At 43.6% G+C, this 27,693-nt stretch overlaps 1 protein-coding gene across 5 annotated transcripts in view; it reads right to left on the bottom strand.

The window, feature by feature from the left end:
* LOC142184646 (IQ motif and SEC7 domain-containing protein 2-like) overlaps window positions 1-27,693 on the bottom strand; it is a 147,421-nt gene that overhangs the window by 10,521 nt on the left and 109,207 nt on the right. For 4 of the 5 annotated variants that reach the window (XM_075259665.1, XM_075259669.1, XM_075259666.1 and 1 more), the window contains 6 exons: window positions 14,835-15,105; window positions 14,075-14,461; window positions 8,938-9,815; window positions 2,875-3,036; window positions 1,459-1,581; window positions 1,204-1,370 (listed from right to left, as the gene is read on the bottom strand). In XM_075259665.1, the coding sequence (XP_075115766.1) occupies window positions 1,204-1,370; window positions 1,459-1,581; window positions 2,875-3,036; window positions 8,938-9,815; window positions 14,075-14,461; window positions 14,835-15,105 (1,988 nt within the window). Of the gene's footprint in view, window positions 1-1,203; window positions 1,371-1,458; window positions 1,582-2,874; window positions 3,037-8,937; window positions 9,816-14,074; window positions 14,462-14,834; window positions 15,106-18,231; window positions 18,415-27,693 lie in introns of those variants that run through there. The other variant, XM_075259668.1, reaches the window with a different exon arrangement.

Here is a 27,693-nt window from a genome sequence, read left to right as displayed (position 1 = left end):
TTGCTCAAAGTTATACTATACACTATAACAAATTTATTAAGACTGTCACTTTGTGCTCAAATGTAATGTATACCTGATAGTATGTGATGCTCCAGAATTTCTAGGAGGCTTCGGCCTATTAATAATTCTGTTGCACCGTGGGATGTCCAGTAAACCAGAATGGAAATCTAAACCAGGCATGGATTGGCATAGTTGTCAGATGTGACCACTTTTCTGAGTGAGTCACAGTAAATTATATGGACCAAGACATCCTTGCCATGACTTGATCCCCTGACCAGCTTGTAAAAAGTGGCAACTGAGGCACAGAAAAAAGAAAGTGGTGCATCACTGGCACAAGAGGTGCAGTACATCTACATCTGGGGTAGACAGATAACATTCATTTCCATCTCACTAAAGACATGTTATTGAATGGGGTAATACATGTATTTACTAAAACAGATTAGTCAGGAGCGGACATGTCCTCTTTCAGAACAGTCATACACCAAAATACTTCAGTCAATGGCCCTTGAGGTCACTTTAAAATAGAATGTGACATTCCTCAGAGTGACCTAAATTCATCATAGGTGCACTCATCGTGTTTACGTTTAGTGATAGTCAGAATGACGTGCGAGGAGTAGGACTGAGAAGAATGCTGTTTAGAAGTGGTCAACATCATGGACGCTGAATGTTTGCATTTTCAGAATTTCTGTTCAACTTTGGTCAACAGGTTTTACATTAATGTAATTAAAATATGAGGAAGTGCTAGAATATGTAACATGTTTCTACACTGAGCGCATGAGTGAAAGTTTCCAGGTAAGATAAGGAGAGGTAGGAACACCAGTAATTCATAAGTGTAACCTAAAGCTCCCGGAGTCCAATGCAGAAGTTGCAACAGTGCTCCGACCTAACGCGTCACTTATAATACTGGAGTCGTCCTATACAGCACCCAAAAAAAGCCAAGTGCTGTACTTTGGCCATGTCTGACATCCCATTGAAATGAATGTACAGTGCCTGTGCAAGCCCATTTACAATGGGGGGACAGAATTCCCCGTTTGCAGATATGTCCAAATCTGACAGCTCGGACTCCCAGCAAAATATTCACTACCCTATGGATAGGGTATAACGTGTTAAGATGGGATACACCTTTACAGTAAACGTGATCGGTTGTTACGTGAAACCCCGCTGTGTAATGGCTGCTCTCACCCGCCATGGTTCGTTACTTACCACGCAGATTCTTGATAAAGTCATCCAATTTCATCTTACGCTCAGCTTTCACGCTCGGACTGTACATGTCTGTGTTTAGGAGGATGATGGCAAACGCCAGTATAAATATGGTGTCCGGGTTCCGAAATTGGCGAACCAATGCGGGATTACATACACAGTAACGCTGGCTGGAAACCATTAAGAGAGAGAAATATGTAAATGTGGAAGTCGTTTTATAACTACAGAATATAAAGGCGATCACAGCGTGATAGTCACCTGAACGCTTCAATGAGCCTTTCCACCTTTTGAGCCTCCCCTTGAACACGTATGTGCGCCTGAAACTTCCTTAACGCGTCATCCAGATCCATGTTGGAGAAATCCATTTCATCCACCACACAGCTAGAAATACAAGAGATCCATTAGAGACCACTCACATATTACTTACATTATATTTTTTGGTCTCATTTCATGCTATGGGGTTGTTCACACCAATGTAGCAGAGTTCAGTTATATACTTAGCGGGTTTACATGCAGTACTGCATAAGGAGTGCAGTCAGAGGGATTTTCCTGGGACTTATATAACGATGACCTATGCTTAGGATAGGGCATTTATATAGGTGATAGGGAGGGGTCAGATACACAAGACCACCACAAATGAGCCGTTTAAAGAGGTTGTGGTGATCATGAGCGCTCTATGTAAATGGTTGGCCGTTTTTTGCATTTGTTAAACAGAAATAAAAACATGTGATGTGAATGGAGCCTAACATTGACAAATCATCAAATGCCAAGCTCAGTACTGCTAGATCTGTAAGGCTTATTTGACTGTCTCAAAGCCGTTCTAATAATTCACAAACAATGAAGCTCCATGCTGTTAAATAACAATCAGCTCTGCTCCATCTATAGTTGCCATTTCACATTATATTAATATTCCTTTGCTTCCATACCACCAACGTATAGTGCGGCGCTGTACGCAGATAATCGCAAGCACCAGCTATTTGCAGCTATAAATAGGACCTCTGCCAGAGCTGCTAACCCAAGCCTTTACTTACTGGCAGCTATAAATGACTAAGGTTACCAAGCGGGCTGCATTTAGCAAACAGCAGCTCTGCAGGGTAAAGCGGTCAGAAATAGATTTGCTTTTTACCCAGCTGAGTTGCTATTATGTTATTCAGGGAATGAAAACCACTGCATGAGAACTCCCTGAAAACGCCCCCTATACATTTTAAGACGAGTAAGTTACCTGTGTACAGGTTACCTCAATACATGCATGTTTGTTGGCTCACTTAAAGGGGTCCCATGGTTACTTATTGTACCCCCCATCACGATGTGTTTTATAATCCTTTCCTTGGACAGCATTATGATCCTTCACAGATAAGATGGCCGCCCTCATTAGTAAGACGCAAACTGCTCTCTCACAAAATGGCAGCCCTCCAGCACATCCTTATCCGCTCACACAAGATGTCAAGCATTCTCATTCCAGGACACCCCTCCGCTCACAGCCAAGAAGCTCCGCTCAGAACTTCCTGCTCTAGCAAAGTGGAAAGACCCTTCTCCCTGGCAATAACTGTCCCCACATGCACACAGGATGGCAAGCCATTGCATAGCGGCACTTGGTGTTCCCACACAGACGGCATGTCCGGCTTCGTCTACAACCCCCCCGTGTACGCATGTCCAGATGATATGGTGCCTTACTCTAAAACATCCCGATTGAACTGCTTCTGGCGGTTTCCAAGGAACTCTCCGATCATCTGTCGACTCAGGCCTTTCCTCTCGAGGATGAAATGTGCGACCCCCACAGGGGTATCAGACAGGAAGCCCCTCTCAATCAAGTACTGGATCCCTTTTTCTGGCTTTCTATTGAGAAAAAAAAAAAGGTAAAACAAGATTTATTATAAAAAAAACAATTAAACATTAATAAAATACATGGAAAAACATTCTCTTCGATCAGGGCTGGATAAATCAGGACCTTGAGAAATTATTTTTTTTTGTTGTACTGGATATCAAGTGAAATTATCTATTGGACTCAGGGGTGTCGGGTTATACCAGGTGCTGAGGTAGCAGTGACACTGACACCTGGGGGCCCAAAGGCCCCTCTACCACATGAGAACACCACAGCATCATAAGTGTCGCATGGCAGGGGCTCGGTGTTAGAGTTTGCACTGGGGTCAGGACGCATTTACATCTGCATTGGTCACAGGAAAGACACAGGACCAGAAAAAATTAAACTGTCCACTTAATGGACAACAATGGATCCACAGGGACCCACGGAATGTAAATGGGGTCCACTGAATGTCTTATTTTCTAACAAACACTGTGAGACAAACGGCAGAACTTTTTGGTCTGGGATTTCTGATGGACTCCAACTATGCGAACGAAGCCTAAGAGCCCAAGAGTTGGGAATCTAGGAGTCACTTTTCAATCCATGCTTTATGAGTAGAAAAAGTAGGGATCCGACTCTTGACACCCCCACAATCAACTGTTTGGAGGGGTCTCAGGGTTTGGTCAAGCACTCTATTGCTTACATGCACAGATACAGCCTAGTGGCAGCGGTGCATGGTATTGCAGCTTCAAGTGATGTAAATGATGGGTCGGAGTGGTGTCAGACCCTTACCTGATACTGGGGTCTATTGATAGGCCATCAATATCGAGACCCAAGAAAAACAGCTTTAAAAGGAGACGCCCCCGATGATGGGATCCGTGTGACTAACCATGAAAAACCTAGCAGTGAACCTGGCAACAACACAGCACCACCACTGGGGAAATCAAGTATTACACAGCTCTTAATGAAATCAATAGACAGTATATGTACAGAACAGAGGTGCAAGTCCATCACAGCACCCGACTCAGGACCCTTAGGGGGCTGATAAGACATCCCTTCCCAATAGGAGGAGACCAGTACAATAAACAATACATTATAGCGAGGAGCATGGTAGAGATTTGGCATTAGTGCCCAGAAGCTTCCCGTTATGCCTCTGACATTACTTGTAGATCAGCTAGATACAACAATATACTTACTAGTACCGCACAAGGTATTTTATACAGGGTTCTACAGTATTACATCGCAAGCAAATACATAATTTGGCCCCAGGTTTCTATCTCGGCTAACTTCGCTACGTGGGCGGATTATAACGTTTAGGGTGGAGAATCATTTACAACAAAAACACGAGAAATAATTGTGACAGCGAAAATGACTAATTGTCATCCTGGATAATTAATAAAGCCACATTTATATGACAGGTTTATGATCTATGACCAGTTATATATCCACGTCCCATGAATCAGCCTCATATAGTCTCTGTATAGCCCATAACAATTAATACACACACATTTATATGACTATTGTAGGTCTACCATCCCTATAAAAGTGGTCTTATACATATACTGTATTGTCCCATTGACCCAGTATCCCTGCAGGTCTAGATCTGGGACAGTAATTCTCACAATTAAAACGTGACAGGTAAAAGAGTCACAATATGACGGTACATTAAGCCAAGAAAAATTGTGCAATAAAGTAAAGGAGCACTCTGGTATAATTATTGCAGAGTATAGTACATGGCTATCTATCTGCTACGTTGCTTGACCCATTCCATGTCATGTACTGGCCCCTCCATGCCTATACTAAGCATTACATGGACTATAAGTTTTATTTAATGTTATATACGAGAGCCATTTTAATGTATTGGGGGGGGGATTGTGCAAACTTTTGAAAATGGGCCCCCCAATACTCCCCATATTTAAAATTCCCCTGCCCCCATCAGCCACCAAAGTTACATTAAAAAAACAACAACAAAAAAAAGAAAACTCATTGCACTTCCCTGCCACAGACATTATCAGCCAAAGGCTGAATAATGGAGCATGGAGCTAATAGCGGCCCCGTGCCCCACTATATTATTTGACCTCTATCTGTGGCCTATGTGGTATGGTTATTATAACACCTGTATCTGTGCACCTATGAATAAAGCGGCCCTGTATCTGTACATTAGTGCAGCCCGATTCGCTGCTTGTTTAGTTTCTTTTGGGTAAGTAAAGGTCCTAGTGTTGGACTGGCCCAGCAGAGTATCAGAGGATCCCGTGGTAGGCCCAGGCCTTAGCACAATAATGGTCCAGCACAAGACACCCACATATGGGAAGGTTGGGTCCCATAAATCATTTTATCTGGTGGACCCAAGGAACGTCAGTCTGACACTGTGGATCTTGGCAGGACTGGAAGACTATCTTATGTATATAGGACAAAAAGCTGAGGGTTACCCACTGAAAGATAATATGGCTGTTTACTATTTACTGTCAGATCCCCTTGTAAAATGTGTCTGATTAAATCAGACATGTGAACATACTGTATCGAGACAATGACACTCAGGATCTCCCTGCATTACTGACTCGCTCCTTGTACATTTTTGTTGAGGGAATCCATTATGTTAATGAATTCTGCACAAATGTCCTGTCATGTGAAGCCGCCTTATTTCCGTCAAGACATCAGGTTGTTCATGCATTTCCTTCTGCCACATGCAAATCCAGCACCTGGCACCCGCTCACATCAGAACACCACAAGTACCAAGGACAGTATAGGGAAGACTAAAAATGGCAAAATCTCAACAATTCGGGAGGTCTCCAACCTATTCCTCTCCAAGTGCCGCAGAACTATTATTGCTAATAGACCAGTCGATCATTTGGCGCTATTGGTTTCCTCTATATGATGGATTCTATGCCCATCAATATTTCTCTATCTAGGTGTGAACAGAGCTCTAACAAAATGATACCTTATCAGGTTCCTCCTGCCACCTCTGAAACCCCTATAGCTACGTCCCTGACCAGTGGAGTCAAGATTCAAGTACCTGCGCTTAAGACATAAGATCACCTTATACATCTGACACATGGTCATAAAACTATTACAGGAAGGATGAGCAAGTTGTCAGTAACCTACATATCATCTCTATGACTTATAAAAGTCAGTGGGTAAATTTTACAGCTAATAGAAAAATACCAAAAATATGTGTCTACCCTATAAAAGAGCCAGATGACTGAGATGACAGCACAACACACACGCTGGTGGAGGACGGATGTAGCAGCCCTGTAGTCAGATACTTGGCACACGTACGCACTGCACATAATCCTTACATCTGAACTGCAGCTGTTACCTAACAGAAAACTAATAGAAAGTGGTTCTGTTGTCCCATTATGTATTATGTATACCCACTAATTTGACAACTCTGCATTGTTTATCCATAAAATCTGTACTGTATACCTACCTATCCCACAATATACCACTGTATACCCACCCATCCCACAATTTACCACTGTATACCCACCCATCCCACAATTTACTATTGTATACCCACCTATCCCACAATATACCCAACTATCCCACTATATACTGTATTGTGCACCCATAATTAGATAATCTTTTATTATTTAGTTGTTCAGCTATTGATGCCTATAGCCAATGGCTTGGGTGACATGGCACCAATCAGACTTGGCTACTATCGGAGGATCATACAAGTATAAGGAAAACCACCATTGGCATCAGTAAGGCAGTGACTGTGAACGTACACCGCTAGCGTCACTGATGTGATGTGGTGACCGGCCCTCTTCAATATGCCTTTATTCATTGGGCTGCCAGAAATTAAAACAATGGCGCACAGGCAGGAAACCATTATCAACATTTTCTTTAAACTGGCTTCAGAGCTTACAACACATCAACAGGTAATGTTGGCAGAAAGAAGGATCAGCCATGATGGAGGTCAGCACCCCCCTTCCCAATTCCACCTCAGGGGTCTGCAGCAGTTTACTCCCCTCGCTATAAGCCAAGTGCATGTGCACTGGATAGTCATGAGAAATAGCTACCAAAGGTGTAAGGGCACCTTAGAATCAAACTAAAGCCATGACAAGATCTGTCAACAGCCACTAACAACCTTGTTGACAGTTTCTATATCGCAACAAACCTACAATGAGTAAGCAAAAAAAAACAACTCAATGTAAAAATAGCAAACAGAGTCACAATGGTGAGATTTGTCCACGAATAGTTATTTTAAGGAGTAAATCCTGGGAGGACATAAAGATGACGGGGGTACTGAGGGCTTAGTCTCTGAACCAGGAGATACCACAACAGTAAACCGTACGGTGGTCGCAGTAAACGCCTCTTAGTTAAACTTTCACCGATCCCCCAAAGACACTATATGGGACACCGTGTTTAGAGACCCAAATATCATTGACAAACCAATTCTAACAAAGGTCTGTTGTGTTAGAAGAGTAGCTTATGATATTTTGTACCACCAGCAGATGGCAACACAATCATAATCCATGGCGATCACTTCAGATACCAGGAGCAGGAATAGAATCTATCCCTTACACATGTGCTATGAACTACAGGTATACACGACAGCTTCATTTAGTAGATGTGGTGGTCTCCAAAAGAAACCTGGACCTATTAGGGCGACTCCACTCTAACAGCCAGGGGTGCGGACGTCTAGTTAAAGGCAAATCAGGTTCATCAGTCACACAGTACAGCAACAGTTCAGCCCATTCAAGTGAATGGGGCTGAGTTGCAACACCAAGCATAGTCCCTTATGCAACATACAGTGCTGAGCTTGGTATTGAGAGAAGAGGCCGCAATGCTCACCCAAACACTGCAGTCTCTTCAAGCACATAATCTGTAGCAGGCCAAGTGTCTGCCCTCCCACCAAACACATATTGATGACCTATCCTAGGAATTGGTCATAAATATTTGAGTCCCAAAAAACCTCCAAGAAGTGTAGGCCCCACATGTTCCTGTGAGAGGTAATGAAAATGAACCCTGAAGTAATAAATGGAATAGACAAATGGTTATACAAATCCCTTGGTACACCCACAGTGGGTCTGTCACTAAAGGACCACTTGCATGCGCTAGTGATGGGCCAAATGTTCATACACGCATCTACTGACAATCACTGACCAAGGTAAACGTCATGATAGATCAATGTGAATAGTAGCAAACCCGCACTCACTATCTTGCTAGATCAACAACTGGTGCACATTCTGGCGAGATTATCTGCCCATGTAAATGGTCTATTAGGCACAAGCATACCACAGTATATCAAAGAAGTTGGCCTTATGGATGATCATAGGAATGTGGAAAATGAGACCTGTCCAAATTCTCAATTACTACATCAACTTGCACAAGGCTCCTAATCTCTACAGGCACCATGAGCTGATCAATAATGGATGGAAACTATGACAAAGAGAAGTCCCAAGAAGTATGCAATAACATGAAGCAGCACCAGGATGGGAACCCTCTTGTGATTGTTGGTCACACAGTCAGTCATCATCCATGTCCCATGTACATCTAGGAAGAAGCTAGTTACAGAGGATCTGTCGCCGCTCCTGACAGGTCTGCGTTACTAAATACTCATATTCCTCACAAAATAATTCTGCCGCAATTTTTCTTCTAATACTGAGTGATGCTGTTCCTATGTTATTCCTCCTGTAAATGTATGAATAAACTAAATATTGGGTGATAGTACTTTGGGATGTGCCCCTACACAGGGGACAGTGTCCTATCAGTGCAGACTATGTAGGACACGCCGCTTTGACAAGAAGATTAGTAACACCCAGTTACTAATTTTATACATAAATATTAAGGAGGAGCAACAGAGGAATGGAACAATGCAGATTTATAAGAAAAATTCTCCGGAACTGTTACTTGAAGGGGGAAAGTTATTTACTAAAATGGACATGTCAGAAGAAGTGATGGGTCCTTTTTAAGTGTCCATTGGCACCTACTTGTTGAAGAGGTTGAGGCCGATGCGGTACTGTCTCCTCTGGACCACATCGTTGTTGAATGCGGGCGAGTCCCAGCTGTGCCTAGTTTCCCTCTGGTACGTCTGCTTACAGAGTGTGTTGGGAGGCTCCCGCAGGCTATCACGGGAAGAGGAGCCTGAGCTGCAGTTGATGGTTTCATTGGAGTTTGTGGTACTATTTAGGCTTTCGTTATCCCCATCAGAGTTTTCCCCAAGTTCCTGTTTACCATGATGAATATGCCGCACCCCTCCCATGCCGCTTCCAACTCCCACCTGTGTACCATTATTCCCACCTCCAGAATCTGATGGGGGAGGCTGAGGGTCCGGGTGGTAATGGCGATGCGGATGAGGGGAGCGAGCGGGTCCTTTGTGAGGTGCTTGTTTAAGAGTCCCATGTGGGCTGCAGTTCTCTTGTTCATAAACAACCTGCCTATTTAGAGACCCTCGATCTGACCTGTCACTCAGGTCTACAGAACTGTCACTAGGGGGCTCAATAGTGAGCAAAGGAAGATGAGCCCCTCTCATGCGAAAGTCTCGGCACTCCATGCATGGCGTGCTCCGCCTGCTGCCATTCTCCCGGCTGTCTTCCCGCGAGGAAGAAGTGGCCCAATATTCTTGCCGAGAACTAGTTCCTTGTGGAGTGTCCTGATCGGAGCTTGGAGGTCTATCAAGAGAAAGGGGAGATACTGGCACTCCCTCATCCATGTAAAGCGTGACGTCACTGAACGAAGTGGCCGTGCTGTCTCCATGTTGTTCTTTGCTTTCACCTTTTTCCAAACTTCCCTTTTCATCTCGTGGATCGGTGCAGTGCATAGATCGGCAGCTTAGAGCGTCATCTATTGACTCGGCCAGAGACTTTACCTGACAAGAAGAAGTGGAAAGTCATACCAGGGAACTAATGGATGACCAGAGTAACGTTGCAAAGATTAGGAAATTCTAGAATAGACTATTATGTTACTAGGATATAAGAAATACACTACAATCTCTTTAAGATTATACTATTATTAAGGGACAGACTGGTTTACGGTGTAAGAAAGAAGGATTCTGGCAAAGAATTAAGAAGATCTCCTTACACTTCTACTTGCATGACCTGTGCAGACTATTTATGGCGGTGTTATATGAGACTTAACTATGTGAAGTGTCGTTCTCGACTGGATTATTACAATCATGTTTAGTATGTCCTATAGATATTCTCTTACTTCACTTTATGCAATTGCTGGCCTTTTATAGAGAGGCCTTCATTTTCTTGGAAGGTCGGCAGTCATAAGTCTTCTAGGCTATACTATGGAGTACTCAAGGTCCATCCTTGACCATGTTATTTTAGGTTAACAATTTTGTACTGGATATTGTTTTCCTATATCTTTATAGTGACTGGAGATTTGTTTCTTCTGATACAAAGCTCCAAATCCACAGCACAGACAGATTTATAATGTCATATTCTGGCAGCCGATGCTTACAGCATGTGGACTATTGCACTGAACTCAATAAGGAAGCCGTATGCAGTAATGCACCCCCTAGTAGCAGCATCCCCTATATAGTGTTGGCCAAAAGTATTGGCACCCCTGCAATTCTGTCAGATAATACTCATTTTCTTCCAGAAAATGATTGCAAGCACAAATTCTTTGGTATTATTATCTTCATTTAATTTGTCTTCAATGGAAAACCACAAAAAGAATTATCAAAAAGCCAAATTGGATATAATTCCACAGCAAACATAAAAAAGGAGTGGACAAAAGTATTGGCACTGTTTGAAAAATCATGTGGTGCTTCTCTAATTTGTGTAATTAACAGCACCTGTTACTTACCTGAGGCACCTAACAGGTGGTGGCAATAACTAAATCACACTTGCAGCCAGTTGAAATGGATTAAAGTTGACTCAACCTCTGTCCTGTGTCCTTGTGTGTACCACATTGAGCATGGAGAAAAGAAAGAAGACCAAAGAACTGTCTGGACTTGAGGAGCAAAATTGTGAGGAAGCATGAGCAATCTCAAGGCTACAAGACCATCTCCAAAGACCTGAATGTTCCTGTGTCTACCGTGCGCAGTGTCATCAAGAAGTTTAAAGCCCATGGCACTGTGGCTAACCTCCCTAGATGTGGACGGAAAAGAAAAATTGACAAGAGATTTCAACGCAAGATTGTGCGGATGGTGGATAAAGAACCTCGACTAACATCCAAACAAGTTCAAGCTGCCCTGCTCTCCGAGGGTACAACAGTGTCACCCCATACTATCCGTCGGTGTCTGAATGAAAAGGGACTATATGGTAGGATACCCAGGAAGACTCCACTTCTTACCCAGAGACATAAAAAAGCCAGGCTGGAGTTTGCCAAAACTTACCTGAGAAAGCCAAAAACGTTTTGGAAGAATGTTCTCTGGTCAGATGAGACAAAAGTAGAGCTTTTTCGGAAAAGGCATCAACATAGAGTTTACAGGACAAAAAAAAAAGAGGCCTTCAAAGAAAAGAACACGGTCCCTACAGTCAAACATGGCGGAGGTTCCCTGATGTTTTGGGTTGCTTTGCTGCCTCTGGCACTGGACTGCTTGACCGTGTGCATAGCATTATGAAGTCTGAAGACTACCAACAAATTTTGCAGCATAATGTATGGCCCAGTGTGAGAAAGCTGGGTCTCCCTCAGAGGTCATGGGTCTTCCAGCAGGACAATGACCCAAAACACACTTCAAAAAGCAATAGAAAATGGTTTGAGAGAAAGCACTGGAGACTTGTAAAGTGGCAGCAATGAGTCCAGACCTGAATCCCATAGAACACCTGTGGAGAGATCTCTTGGTGTCAGTTTGGAGAAGGCCCCCTTCACATCTCAGGGGGGACCTGGAGCAGTTTGCCAAAGAAGAATGGTCTAAAATTCCAGCAGAGCCTTGTAAGAAACTCATTGCTGGTTACCGGAAGCGGTTGTGCGCAGTTATTGTGTCTAAAGGTTGTGCTACCAAGTATTAGGCTGAGGGGGCCAATACTTTTGTCCGGCCCATTTTTGGAGTTTTGTGTAAAATGATCAATGATTTGACTTTTTTTTCATTCTCTTTTGTGTTTTTCATTGCAAGGAAAATAAATGAAGATATTAATACCAAAGAGTTTGTGATTGCAATCATTTTCTGGAAGAACACGAGTATTATCTGACAGAATGGCAGGGGTGCCAATACTTTTGGCCAACACTGTATATTGGTAAAATATTATAGCTACAGGCCTATACAGTTAGTAACCATAGTAACCAATATGGCAGAAAAAAAACATTGTGCTGTCTGGCTGCCAGCAATCCTAATACAATACAGAGGTCTCAATGCCTGGCTGTTTCCAAGAGAGAGGTCTAACCCCACCAAATCCAACCTCACCCCATGGGATGGTGAATTGACAGACTGCTGTGTATTCTTGCTTTGCTCATGAATACAGCCAGAGCCTGGCTATGAGACCAGTGTATTCTGGATCACATGATACAGAATTATTATTATTATTTTAGTAGTTTGGCAACTTACAGTAAAGACCTAGAGCTATATTATGTTGCCTTATATAGATCAGCATTGTTGTGGACCCATTTTTACTTTTGGAGATCTTAAAATGTAAGTCCCTACTAAGGGTGGTTTCTGAAGTGAGCTTAACCCTCTGAGCCAAGAGAAAACCTTTTTGTTGGTCAGTGAACATACTGATGACTACTCTGTATTTTACAGGCTGGTAGGTCTACTGGTGGTGCTTTATTTTAGGGTGGCCATGAATGCGGTCATACAAATAATGGGGTTGTCTAGGCATGCTGACTTTGGCCATGGAAAGACGCAAGTGTCCAAGAAAGGCAACCATACATTCATTGCACAGGCCCTATTCTAATGGGACTAGTACTTGACCCACCGGGTGTTCTTAATGACTGATGTCAGATGGTGGGTATACCTGGACAATCACTTTAAGGTGTTCACCTCTGCTTATTATGTCCTCTTTAGTTCATAATAGGCTGAAAAAGAGATCCAACAGACTCTGCAAATGCATAAATCCTTACAAAGCTTAACCTAGGGACACAGCAGCTGGAATGACGTCTGCTTTACCATCCTTGTGTATCTCGTTCTCTTCCTCCTTGGCGGTGAGCCAGTGTCCTCATCATCACCTTGTCCATTGCAATTCTAGGTATTTAATATTAACCACTGAAGCTCCCGGCCATTGGCTGTGTTTTCTGTGCATTATGTAGTAGGGTTGCTCTTTATTTTATGAGAAAAATGATGCCGGGTGATAACACCATTAAACCTTGTACCATGGCAGGACATACAAGGGGTTAAAGGACAACATAGAATTTGGGATAGGAGCCTACAAGACCTAGTCATGTCGTCCACTCGTGTGGTCAGGAGGACTCGGAAAGTTCAGAGGCAACAATATATTGGCATGTTAATTTCTGCAAGTGCAATAACACAAAAAAGGGTAGCTGGGTAGGGGGACTCACAGAAATATAGCAGGAGGAAGACAAAGGTAGCTATATAGTGCACTATGACACAGCTAGGAGAGAGAACACAATAGGAATATACATATTAAAGCTGATCCATCACTTATACATACGGGAGGCAGTCATACCAATGAGTGTTTACCGGAGCTGGTAATATTAAAGCGCTCTCCAACTAAAAATGGTGTAAGGTCCCCACAGATTTCGGTGATGATGCGTCGACAATACGCATGGCCACTGCGACTAATCACTGGAGGAGGACATATTGATGCTATAATGCAGTCAATGATTGGTTGCAATGGGGACGTGTTGTGTTGACACTGGAGCAGAAAGAACAGAGATTGGGAGGACCAAGAGAGTATCTGCATCAGAGCAGCAGGGAAGTGGAAAGTTATTGCTCCTTTGTTATTTTACACCATTTTAAGACACTTTCCTATAGCTGGAGAACTCCTTTAATGAGGCTCCGGATAGATCAAGCCTCAATGATGTCACTGCTATCTTGTGACCATGACTTGCCTGAACAAAATGGCTGCCCTTGCATGTGTAGATGGTGGTTCCACTTTAACTGTATGACATGAGAGCCACAGAATGGCTCTTTAATACAACATTACAAAAAATACAAGACTAGGATGTCCTCTTTATTCTGGTCTCCTGTTCCTGAGAAGAATACTCATCCTTATAGCGCCTCACCTGTTTGGAGAAGGAATCCTCCAGCTCTGTGATCTCATTGGAAAACTCCCCCGAGGTGTTGATAGAATCACCGTCAATCCCGCTGCAGGAACCCCCATACTGAAGACCTCGCTCCCCCTGCCCACGGCATGCAGCTACCCCTTCGTCCAATGATACAGGTTTGCCCTGGAAGTATGGGGCGTTGTGGGTCTTGTCGTACTCCTCAAAGGAGTACTGCATGCGCATGTTGGATAGGATGATCCGACGGGACATGCGGCTCTCAGAAGCAGAGCTGCGTAGACGTTCAAAGTTCTTATTCATGCGATATTGTCTGAATGCGGTCTGGATGGTGCGAGCTGCTCGCCGGCTGAGGAAATAGCCCCCGTACTTCCTCTCCAGCATTTCCACCTACATCAGGAGACAGGTAGAGTGTGTGTGTAAGAGAGGGCCAGAGGACACAATACGGGGTAAAAAAAACAAACAAACATAAGAGACAGGAGGTTAGAAGGAACATATGGGGCAGGAAAATAGCAGAAACTTCAGAAATGAGAAAAGCTTTCAAACTTGTCAGAGATTTTCTTTTTAATAGCCCTCATACCCTGAAAATTGAGTCAGTGACTGGTCGGACATTACTAGACCCAGTTATATACGAAGACACGTTTGAAAACCACTTCTCAGGAGGACAAGGGAGAAAGACGGAAATCACAGACCAAGCCTTGATGTGAGACAGAAGGGAAGGCATGGACAGGAAAATTGATATGGGTTTCAACACAGTAGATACCTTCTTGTCCTGGAGGTCGGTAGACAATTCATAGCTGTCAGACAAGGCTTTGGATCTTTTATTCTCTTCTTCCTCCTGTTTGCGCAAGGCAACGCTGGCAGGCTGTAGTCTGGCCCTTTGACTCCACTGGAGTCCTGGGTGAGACGGGTGACGGGTGGGTGATGGCAAGTCGTAGTGATCGCTTTTCACCTCTCCACGGTACGGTGGCTGCTGCCCTGGACTGTCAACAATTGTTCCAGATTCGCTGCCAAGAGAGTCACCACCTTCAACGCTGAAGAGATAGACAATGGTAATAACCAAGGGCAAAGGAACGTGACCGCAAATAGAAAAAGCGAAGGGTAAAATAAACGTGCAAACAAGCAGAGCGAGAGTTAACGTTCCCAAAAATAGCAATTCTAGCACATAGGAATACAAAGCTGAACTTGGTGGGTAGCATACTGTCAAAGACAGGCGACTACAGGCGTACAAGGAAAACCACAGTCATACAGTCAGCCAATGTGCACAGCTACTGACTACTAAGTGAAAGCACAATACAATGTCCATGAAGGACTGTACATGCTCAACGTAACTTCAGGGTACATACTGGTAGAGATGGTAAAACAGTCAGCCAGATGGGGTACATACAAAGGACTGCACAAGCGAGGCAAAAAAAATACAGTCAGAAATCATGCTGACTGTAGGTTCACACTGGCGTTGGTCTATCTATTGTTCTGATCCATCGGAGGACCAAAACAACGGACAAGCGTAAAGCTAATATAGCAGACAACAGTGCCTGGTGGACCCCATTAACTTTAATGGGCTCCGTCAAGTATCTGATGTAACCGCCGGACAAAAAAAGTCGGACTTGTCGGACTATTTTGTCCAGCATTTTTCGGCGGTCACTTTTGGTCAGTTTGAAGACTCCATCGCAGATGTGAAGCCAGCCTGAGGAGGCATATGGAACAAGCAAAAAATAAATAAATAAACGGGGTGTTCACATGTGTTACATTTGACAAGGATGTTGGTGCTTATTGTGCACCAAATTCCAACAATGATCTGCAGCCCATGCTTGTAAATTGGATTTCCGCAACCATAATCCTATGCAATGGAAATTATTCAGGCAGATTTGGAAATGCCAAAGAGTAGCCCCACTAAAAATAATGGGGCTAATCCTTACACCGGGCTGCTGCAAACCATGGCAGAAATCTCGGTTTCAGATCTAGTAGTAAAATACTGCAAATCTAACACATATAAACATAGCCCAACCCAGACTGTATACTATAAGCATCATAAGTGAAGGGGCACGTAGCAATGGCGGGAACAATATACACAGGCAGCACATACAGGCATAAGCAGGAAAATAACAGTCTGACAGAGAGAGGCCCCAGATTGTAGCTAAAATGGGAGAAATACAGTACACAAGACACAGCCGGGGGTGTAGCTATAAGGGGTGAAGAGGTAGCAGTTGCTACTGAGCCCTGAGGGAACCCAAAGGTCTCTCTGCCAAATATTATCACTATTCTAGGCAAAGGTCCATTGTAAGTTTTGCACTGGGGCCCAGGAACTTATGAGGTTATAAAGACAGCACAAGCTATCAGAGGGTAAGAGACCTCACGTGGTACAGTCAGCCAGGTATTGTATATACTGACAGTAGGAGAGGAATACAGTCAGCCAGGCATTGTACATACTGAGCGTAGGAGAGGAATACAGTCAGACAGGTATTGTACATACTGAGAGTAGGAGAGGAATACAGTCAGCCAGGTATTGTACATACTGACAGTAGGAGAGGAATACAGTCAGAGATTGTACATACTGACAGTAGGAGCAGGAATACAATCAGCCAGAAATTGTACAGACTGAGAGTAGGAGAGGAATACGGTCAGCCAGGGATTGTACATTCTGACAGCAGAAGAGGAATACAGTCAGATTGTACATACTGAGAGTAGGAGCAGGACTACAGTCAGCCAGAGATTGTACATACTGACAGCAGGAGAGGAATACATTCAGCCAGGGATTGTATATACTGACAGTAGGAGAAGAAACACAGTCAGAGGTTGTACATACTGACAGCAGGAGCAGGAATACAGTCAGCCAGGGATTGTACATACTAATAGTAGGAACAGAAATACAGTCAGCCAGAGATTGTACATACTGACAGCAGGAGAGGAATACAATCAGCCAGGGATTGTACATATTGACAGCATGAGCAGAAATACAGTCAACCAGGGATTGTACATACTGACAGTAGGAGCGGGATTACAGTCAGCCAGAGATTGTACATACTGACAGCATGAGCAAAAATACAGTCAGCCAGAAATTGTACATACTAATGGAAGTAGCAGACAGCCAGAGGGGAAAATACGGTTGTTCAACAACAGCAACAGTATTTGAATCAACAGTCAGCCAGTAATAGTAGCACAACATACACTAAAAAGGTGCAGCAATAGTAAGCAGGCAGCACAATATGGGTGCAAAACTTAGTCATGGCAAATAAAACCCCCCTAATACGCAGCATCAGATAGCACATAAATAACATACATATATATATATATATATATATATATATATATATATATATATATATGAGCATGCATAAAGTATATAGTTACTCGTAAGTACATACTAAAGCGAAGAGGTTGGACAAGGTACATGGAGATATTATCAGTGTATTTCACAGGTACACTGTGACACCTATGCTTATCAGATGAACTTTGCCTCTCCACGGGCAGACACCTCCCTTTCCTTGCAATCACTTTATCTAACCAGTTTGGATTTCTTTTGATCACAAAGGATCTTCACAAATCTCAATCCCATCTGGTTCAAAAGACCACCAAAGTCAAAAAGCATAGGTCCGGAGGTGTCCTCCTCCCACACAAGCTCAGACAACCTCTATATTCCACTATCCGCCATCAGAGCTCACAGATCCAATAGGTACCACATAATAGCCATTCTACAGCACAGCGCCCCCTATATGGTTAGTCATATTCTGCAACTAAGATCACATTTTCATGGCTTGAAGGTCTTTGTTGACCGAAGCTTTTACAGATTCATAAACTCAGAATTCTGACTTCTCAGAACATCACAAACACCATCAACTCCTGCGAGAAGACCACCTATGACCCAGGTATTGCCTGCATGGCCATCCCTAAATCCAAGAGCACTGCTCATCCAGAGTCAAATACACAGCTTTCTATTACGTATCAGGCAGTAGACTGGATGGATAACTACGCAGGCAATTTAATGCTCAGTTTACTGTGAAAAGAAGAAGATCGCAGGTGTTCATTTACACGACAAACATGTCACGTGAAGAATCTGACCTTCACATCTCCCTTACATCTTGTAAAACACCCCGTCGCAGGTAATGCACATGACAGGGGTTGTCACCACCAAGCAGATAGCTACCATATTCTGCACTCACATGTAAAGTGCAGCCCGGGCGGGGAGGCGAGGTGGCTTTCCCCCTCTTTTCTTCCTCATTTTCTTGACGGAGATGTCAGGCTACATCCATCAACTTCACAGTGCAAGATGGTCACGTACGGAAGAGGGTGACGAAGAAACCTCAGCATACTCTGCAAGGGATTATCCTGCAAAGGCTGTTTGTGCCGGAAATCCAAAAACCCATCACTATGGAGCTAAAGGCAACACCTAGATCTGCCCCTCCTACCTGCAGCCTTAGCACAAGCCTTCACCCCCACCAGCTCCTATAATTAAGCCCTATTCTTCTCAGTCACTGACAAATAGGTACACAACAGAAATCCCACAGGGCACTTCCAGGTAACGCTGCGGAGCCTGTGGCAAGAGAGTCAATGACTTAACCTGCTCTTACCCTCCTAAGCCGCACACATGGAGATGCCTGACATATTTAATGTATGAGACACCAAGTAAATAAAGATTATGGCATACTGAAACATGAAATGTAGCAGAGGCGGGTTTGTCATGTATTCATTATAATACATCTGGTATACCTGCAGTCCAATAATACAATACATTGTAGTATTACAAGGAGTTTTCTCATATGACAAACTCAGCTCTGCTACAATAGCTGTGTATCTAAGCTAACAAAGTCTAACAGGACGTTCCTGGACCTCAGTGCAAAAGCTGGTGTCTGTGCTGGTCGCAACCCCCGTCATGCAATGTGAACCAGCATCTCAAGAATATGAGAAGAGGGAGAAGGTGGAGTGACCCAGGTGCTGGTTCTGATGGAGTGTCCTGGGGTCAGAACTAATCCAGAACCCTTAAGTACAGCATCTATCCCCCCTGGAGGAAATAAGTCTAAGCCTAGGTCTATGCTTCAGATTTCATCCATTCCAAGAAATATGGTAAAGCTGTGACAAAACCACAGCAACAGCACAAAGAAATCTGCAACTGAAACCGTGGCATTTGGTGGATTCATATCAGATATGCAGTGGATATTAAATGAGAGCTTCGCAGAGTATGTATCTTGTGTGAACATACCCCTAAAGGGGAACCCATAGAGAAAACAGATGACAGAATCCTGCACATGACTTTACTATGGGCGGAAGAACTAAACTCTCTTCCATCTTAACAGGTTCTACAATGCATGGACTATGCTAATAGAAGACAGTTCAGATTGGAGGACTCTAGAAAGAGCTAGAGATTTTAGACTACCAATAGAAACTACTTCCAATCTTCCAAGCCATCAGAGTTCCCATGGAGGTCAATGCACTAGTTATGGGACAGAGCCACTTTACTTGGATCAGACACTAAGTGTCCGAGCAGGTAATACCTGCTATATATCCAGCCTGGGTGGACCTTATCTCTTGTATATTACATCTCCGCGACATTCCTCACTAATCTCCCTGAGAACCGCACAAACCTGTTCCCCTTCCAGGCAACTTGTAAATCAAAAAGAGAATAGGGACGGCATGTATTGATAGCGGTAACCTGGATGCACTAGTCCCGTCATATACGTGTGTCACCACAGACATTATCCTAAGAATACCAGGCATAGCTGAGAATCTTCAGAACTATGTGCAATCCTAATACAGGTACTACATGAAATATACAGCAGGTGTCCTGCAGACAATATGGAAAGAGTTATTACACAGAGGGCCCCCTGAACAAAGGTCGAGCTTTGGGTTCAGCCACCATTTTTGTCAGAGATCTGGTGATGTCATCGGTCTGCTGCTGCTTACCAATACCAGGTTAGATGAGGGGATCTGAAGGCTGCACTGAGCCGGTATCCGAGCATTTAGGTCACTAATCTCAGTCTGGCATTGACCTGCTTCACATTTTTCCGGGGAATGATCCTGATCTTTTGACTTACAAGCAAATGGCACATGGGGAATTCTATGAATGCACATACCTAAAATACTCTGTGCTGCTGTCTAGATAATTTGTCTACATGTCCTTCCTATTATTATGATGGGGAATGGATCATTGCACCTGCTAAAATACTCTGTGCTGCTGCAGACCCTGCTCCCTCTGTCACCTGGTTATGACCTCCATAGTATAAGGACGGTAACAAATTCACGGAATAATCATGTGTTTTTAACCATTTGATAAATCTATAACTTATCCATACCCCGCTGCCCCCAGTCACCCATGAATACAGCGTCTCTAATCTTCTGTTGTGTGTGGACAAGGACACAGATTGTTCCATTAATGTGATACTGGTGCTGTGTCAACCTTAACTGGAATATGACCTGACTTTTGTACGTTTGTTTATCTGGTGAAGGGGCGCCCAGCTCTCTTATGGCAAGACCATCAAAATGAATGGAGTGTCACGGGCATGTGCCGCTGCCCCATTCAATTGGAGGGTCTCCGGACCTGGCTCTTTATGGTGGACCACCACTGATCAGATATATATCTCTTTATCCTGTGGATAGGGAACACCTTAGATTCACGGTGCTATCCCTTTGGGTTGCAGGTACCCATACAAGGTATAAAGGAAGGTGTAATAACAGGTTGCCGGACACTTCAGGCACCGCTTATCCCCCACTTACCCAGCCAGAAGGGACTGTCAGCACTGACAAACTGAATTAGTGGGACTGTGGTAATCTTTAGCACCTAAGTATGTGAGTATGTAAAGTTTATTCTACCTCTTATCTAGAGTACACAAATAGGCATATATAAGGAAGAGTAGGCCTCATTACTACAAATACGCCTAGTTGTCCAAAGCAACCAACCACAGCACAGCTTTCATCTTTTACAAGCAGTTTAAAAAATGAAAACTGGTCTCTGATTGGTTGCCATGGGCAACATGGCTAGAAATGAGGCCTAGTATTCCCTATATATGGAAGGCTTTGTTAATGGTAGATTTATATTAAATAAATCTCCTAAAGATATATGGAGGACAATTTTATACAAACATGATCACCTAAAGCGGCAATAGGCTTACTCTAAATGAACCTCAATGGGGCAGAATTTCAATGCCAGTCTTCATACCCCCGGCAGTGGAGGAGGGTGCGACTAGATCAGACAAACCCTTCACCGGGCCGAGTGCCTGCACTAAACCCTACACTGGCTGGTAGCTGGTGTAGACCTCAGGGATCACTTACACCATAAATAGGCATAAAAGGATGGTTGGTGTACGAGGGCAGTACAAAGATGGAAAAAGTCTAATTTTTTTGCATAAAAACATGATTTGCACAAAAAATTGCAACTTTTTCTTGCTTTGTACACTCAAAAATTGGCACACAAGGACATGGTGGAATGGGGGCATAATGGATAAAAATCATGTCTTTGTTCCTCAGAAGTGAAACCATTTTTGCAAAGAAACCACCGATTTGACCACAAGGATAACATTGACAGCGACAATCTCTTGCTTCTATAATGACGTTACATGTTGTAACACTCATTGGAAAGTGATAATAAAAACAAAAAACAAGATGCCGCCAAGCCCAAGTCTTCCTGTACAGCTGGAATAACTGCGGGCGCTGCACTGCATACCATTACCACTGAAAAAAAAAATTAAGCATGCTCTAGCACCACCTTTTGGAAGGTAGCTACCCTATAGATCAATGCCTGGATTTCCAGGAATCTAGATAAAAGCCAAACCAGAATATCTAGTACCCCTCCTGACCTTACACAACATCGCCTCACTGTCACATGCTATATAAACGGCTTTATAAACCAGTTAGAGTCTAATGTACGGCTTTTCTGTAAGCATAGGTTAATAAATAACTATTGTAAATGATACCATAAATTATCATGTGCTGCCACATACAGTTATATGGTACTATATCAAACTGCATGCAAAAATATTAATATTTTCAGAGCAGACCCAAGGTATACAACGATAAGCGCAACATCATTCCACTATCATGTGGGTTAGGCAACGAAGCCAAATAAAGCGACATTATGGACTCTCTCTAATATATGATATTAAGTTTATACATTGATTTCTATTGAAATGCAAAAGTTGAATGACAGTGTCAAGTAAGGCTCAGGCTACACTAACTTCGGCCACGACTCCCATGGCACAACTAAAGATTGCCCTGTGTTTTCTTCGCCAATGTTAGGGGATGCAGTCACACTGCGACTCTGAGGGCCACGTTCAATTCTATAGGAATTCAAAGTCTGCATGCTGGGAGTTGTAGTTTCCCAGCAGCTAGTGTGCCAAAGTTGGTTGAATCCTTCAATAACTACACAACAGCCATATTATATTAGCCAGCTTATATTGATACCCATGAAACCCCCTATTCATCACTGTGTGTGGGATAGGGTGGAGAAGAATGTAAGCTAGACCAAGGGCTCCATAGCAGCTTCCTGGGCTGTCCATATAGTACATGCCCTCAGTAATAGACCATGTAGATTTCGGAGTCCATATCAGCTCTATTTGTTACACTATAGCACAATAAATGGTCACCTATATAACCAACTTAAATTAAGAATATTAAACAAAATCCTAATATTTAACACAACTTTTTCAGTAGCCTGAATGGAGAGCAGCCGTGAGGACTCCAACTGGATACAGAAGGAAAAAACAAATAGTTCAGCAGTTAATACCCAATCTGCTGAGCGGGCGAAATCTGGACTTCAGCCGCATCTAAGGATCTCTGGTATTAACAGACTGCTGCCCATAAGGACGACATCACGAACTGACATTTCCTGAGAGAATATGCTGTTCGAAATTCTAGTCTACTATCTATATAGCACACCATGAATATACTGTATACCATTATGTACAATTCATTCCACTATTGTATCCTAGACATAATGGCCACCAACCAAACGACATCACCAGATCAGGTCTCCTCAAGTATCTGAGCTATGAAGGATCTTCTGTATTGCTAGAAGATCTCTCTAAGGCTAGTTCACACGTGCGTTTGAGTTTCCGTTCGGGGGGTCCGCTTATAGCCACCAGTGTCACTATAACCCGACAGATCTTGTATTGTCCTCATCTGCTAAGTCAAGGATTGTCCACCATATACTGTTCAAACAGGTGGACATGAACATTGTAGGCCAAGATGTGGACAATGAGGTCTGGTCTTATAGGGCTCATTCACACGGAGTAATTCAGATTTTCTGCTTCTGAAAGTGAAGTTTTGGAAGCCAATTTTGAATATTGGCTTCAAGATATGCTTAAAAAACACCTCCAAAATCTGCCCCCATTCATTCCAAAGGGAGTTTGAAGCATCCTGCTCGTTTCATTCTTTAGGCAGAATCTGCCTCATTTTCCACTCGACAAAATGAGCAGAAAAAAACCCTCTACCTCTGCCTCCCATTGAAATGAATCAGACAGATTTCAGGGGGAAATTTGGAGCTGATTTGAAGGTTGAATCAGTTCCAAATTCCTCTATGTGAACACACTCCCAAGCCTTCATCAGGGCAAAACTTCAGTTCATGGGCCTAATTTTGTATCTAAGGCTAAGTTCACACTGGAATTTAGAAGATTTTTTTTTTCTTTCAGCTTGGAGAACAAATAAGTGTAGAATCCCACCTGAGCTTTCCTACTGAAATAAATGGCAGGCAGAAAAAGGTCACCTGGCTCCTGAATTTCAGAGAGGATTTTGGTGCGGAATTTGCAGATTCCATAATGTATTTGGCCAGATTCTACAAATGTCACCTTGTGAACATAGTCTATGATGCTGAACAAGGTAAAGTGTCTAACAGCCCCTGGTCTAAATATACTGGATCCATGTTCATCCTCCCCTCCCCCCCCAACAGCTAGGCCCCTGCCAGGTGGTCTACTTATTGGATGGTCGGGAAGATCTTTCCTCATTGCATCCGATCGGACTCTGCTTCGTTTGTAGCTCAGAAAGATGCAATTTTGAAACGTTGTCTTTAGTGACCACAATTTTTTTTTTTTTTTTTACTTTTAGGTGCTACCAAAAACCAAATGAAGAGCACCAAGAGCAGTAGCTGGTTTCTAAATGTCACCCATTCAGAATCTAGTTCCAGTGCCACCAGTGGGCCACAGTAGAAGTATAGAAGGGAGATTCTCAGATTGGGTCCTTATATACCATTTTTACTTCTCAGTATGAGAAGCCTTGAGATCTCTCTTCCATCATTCTCTGCCTGCGTAGGAGCCTAGAAGCATCCAATGAAACTCAAGGAGGTGGGGAGGTATTTATAGCCTTAATATTTTCAGAGAGGAGGCAGGGCTGCGAGAGAGCTGACTGCCAAAGGTTCCAGCAGATACACCCTATACATCAACCCCCGTACAAGACAGAAAAGAAATAATAGCCCGCTGCTACCCATAAAAAAGGCATTCTCAATGGACTGCTGAGCACAAAGCAGATGCCGAGAAAGTGGTAGGAAGACAGGTACGTTATTTATGCCAGTCAAGCATCGCGGCGCAGGGCGCCAAGGCACATCTAAGATGCCAGTCATTGACCGATCTCAAGCTTTCATTGCAATGCTGACACAAAACGGATCTATCCTGTGCTTTAGAGGAAGACTATGATATAGCAGCTAGTGTCCCTCACCATGGTAGCGTCTACTACCGCGTTAGAGTAATGACTGACATGTGACTAACATACTTTTGGCTTTGAGGCCAGCGCCTAAAGCCTTGACCGTAAGCACTGGCAGAGCAGCTGGCATTGCAGCTGCCCAGTGTTGAGGTGCTGAATGCACCACCAAACAACATGTGTATCAATACCCCAGGTTCTTGTTTACCTGTGAGCTTACACTGGAACTTAACTATGGTGGGTTACTTGGCTTGCCAAGACTGGTCTCCATGTCCGTGCCCTGAATTAACTCTTTGGCTAGTATGGGTGTGAATGCAGAGTAGAGGTAAGCAGTCACCCCTAGGTCATAAGAGGTCCCAATAGCCCCTCCGACACCAGCACAGAGCAAGTGGCCCTGCTAGAGATTTTGCATGTGGGCCCAGGGGCTTCAAGCAGATACTGAAGACATTCTATATAGTCTTTGTGCAGCGCTACAGTCTATGTTATCTATTGCACATGACTAATAAGCAAAGTAAAGTAATGAACCGTGCAGGTCTATAAAATGTGACCCGTGTAATAGGAATAAGGGCACAGTGACTAACACCACCAGTACAAGAGTCTTGGGCCTCCCTGGGTGGAAATCTGCCAGGAGTCTGTATGTTCCTCATTTAAAGTTCTACATTTCAGACTTATTCCGGGAAGTCCTTAGAGATCATAGCTGTACTTACCTATGATAACCGCACGTCTGCCATCATGGAAGGAGTTATGGCAGCGCAACTCAACTCATGAACTCAACTACATATTAAAGTCCGTATTAATTGGGATGGCAAAGATGACAGCCAAAAGATTTCCCCACAAGACTACGCCGACTACAGCACCGAGCCCCTTTGTGGAACATATGTTCATGGAGAAAACTGACCATTGAAAAAAAAAACAAAAAAAACAAAACGGACACGTGAATAGCCCCGCTTAAATCCGTAGAGGAGATTATTTCACGCCAAATTTTTTTGGTGTGAAAACGTCAGAAACTTTGGGTTTGCGACTTCTTAAATACCAGTTGCACCATCCATGACATTTTCCCAAAAATGATATGTGCTGATAGCCCGCGCCAGATTTATTATAATTTATGCCAGAAAACTGGATTACGCCAGCTATACACATGGCGCGGGCTAGTGTAGGGTGTGTGCCAGGGCAGGGGATATGAAAATTGGCATTGAAAATGTCACCCTTCATAAATCTCCCTCAATATGTTCTAAAAAGGGCCATGTGACGTCCATACAAAAATATGCGCATGAGGCTCCGTTCACACCTGCATTGTGGTTACTGCTTATACCTGAAACCGTGATGAGTCCATCGTACATGTTACCTTAAGGGTATGTTCCCACAGAGTTTTTTGGCAGCGGATTTTGACGCGAAATCCGCCTCAAAATCCACTGCCAAAAACGGTTTCAATTGACTTCAATGGGAGCTGCTCGCTTCTTTTTTCTGCTAGCTTTCTGCCCTATCTTGTCACAGCGGCACGAGACTCCCTCCCGATTAGGCCCATTCATTTCGGCCTAAAACGAAGCGGAACGCCAGTGCACTGTATCAGCATTCTGTCGTGGCTAACCGCGCGGTATGTTCACACGCAGAATCCATTTTCCCTAAGCCATAACAATATTTTCGCATCCGACAAGTCCTAAATTCCTTCTCCCTATCTCAAAGGTTGCAGCTCCTACTTTGTCCTTTGTTCATACTTTACACTGCAGCACTGCTTGTTCAAATTTCCAACACTGTATATAGGAAGTCAGTGTATTGAGAGAGCTTATTTATATTACAACAAGGGGCGTATGGCCAAATAGAATGATGAGGTATCTGCAGCATATACCAGGGAGCGGTGGGTATTGGTGGGGGTCCTGGGGTTTGCTATAAAATGCTGATCCTATTGACTCTATGGGACAATGCTACCATATGGATACAGATTAACAAGCGCAGGGTGACAATGGGTAATAGAAGTCAGAGCAGATTTGCAGTTTCCAGAGGAATGGATAACTTATTCAACTGTCACTTAAGAGCAAAGTCTGTTCTGTCCAAACATTTAAAGACATCTTGCACTAGAGTTCCCAAGAAATCCGAATATGTCCCATCTATGCTGCAAACATCTGAAAGCGTTTTATTCTGCAGGCCTTTCCCAGCACGTTGGTGGCCCTGCGGACAACATAATGATGATGGCTGAAACACAGGAAAAGACAAAGTCACGTATCCAAGGTCACAAGAAGCCACATTATAATGTCCCTGCAGAGTTAACCATTTCCCTGCTCAGTTTCCCTACGGTGATGGTCCGAGTAGACGGCTCACAACAGGATGTTAGGCAGAGACGACCGCTTCTTCTAGCCCAAACAAGGCTGGAAGCAAATAAAACACAAGCAGATGCCTTGGCAAATGCCAACCGTCGGCAAACGCTTCCAATGCCAAAACAGAACAACACTGGATTGGCGCTGCAAAGGCAAATGGGATGCAACATACTGCACGCTGCTCCTGGAATTTCAGATGCGCCATATACATCATGTTGGGTCTGCTCGAGTGTATCATATTATCTTCAACTCGGGGGTCAGTAAATACTGACACAAAGCAAAATGATCCCGACATATTAAAGGGCACCACATAATATAATGAAATATTAATGGATCTATATTAAAGGGTCTTAAGATCAGGCATGGACGCGGCAGTGAGAGCTCAAGATAGCTCCATGTGAAGAAAAAAAAATTACAAAAAGGAAAAAGGCATTACAGGTCTCGGAGGGAAGGAATCTTCCTTAATTTGTGTGTTTTATCAAGTAAACCCTGCAGGCTCCTACATTAGTAATAGGCACTGAGCTCGGTTAGGAATCTTCGCGCTTAACTCTTACACTGCATCGTATAATGGGAGATGTAGCGGGTGAGGTAGTGTAAGGGTTACCACCCCCTCCGCTGCCACTTTTTGCTTCCTAACAATGACTGTCAGCGCTGTTCATTATACCGGTACGGTCCATGGCTGCCGGAGTCGAT

The sequence above is a fragment of the Leptodactylus fuscus genome, chromosome 11 (genome assembly GCF_031893055.1).
Source record: "Leptodactylus fuscus isolate aLepFus1 chromosome 11, aLepFus1.hap2, whole genome shotgun sequence".
Classification (NCBI taxonomy): Eukaryota; Metazoa; Chordata; class Amphibia; order Anura; family Leptodactylidae; genus Leptodactylus; species Leptodactylus fuscus.
Note: the sequence above shows the minus strand (reverse complement) of the source record. Positions and strands in the feature narration are given on the sequence as shown.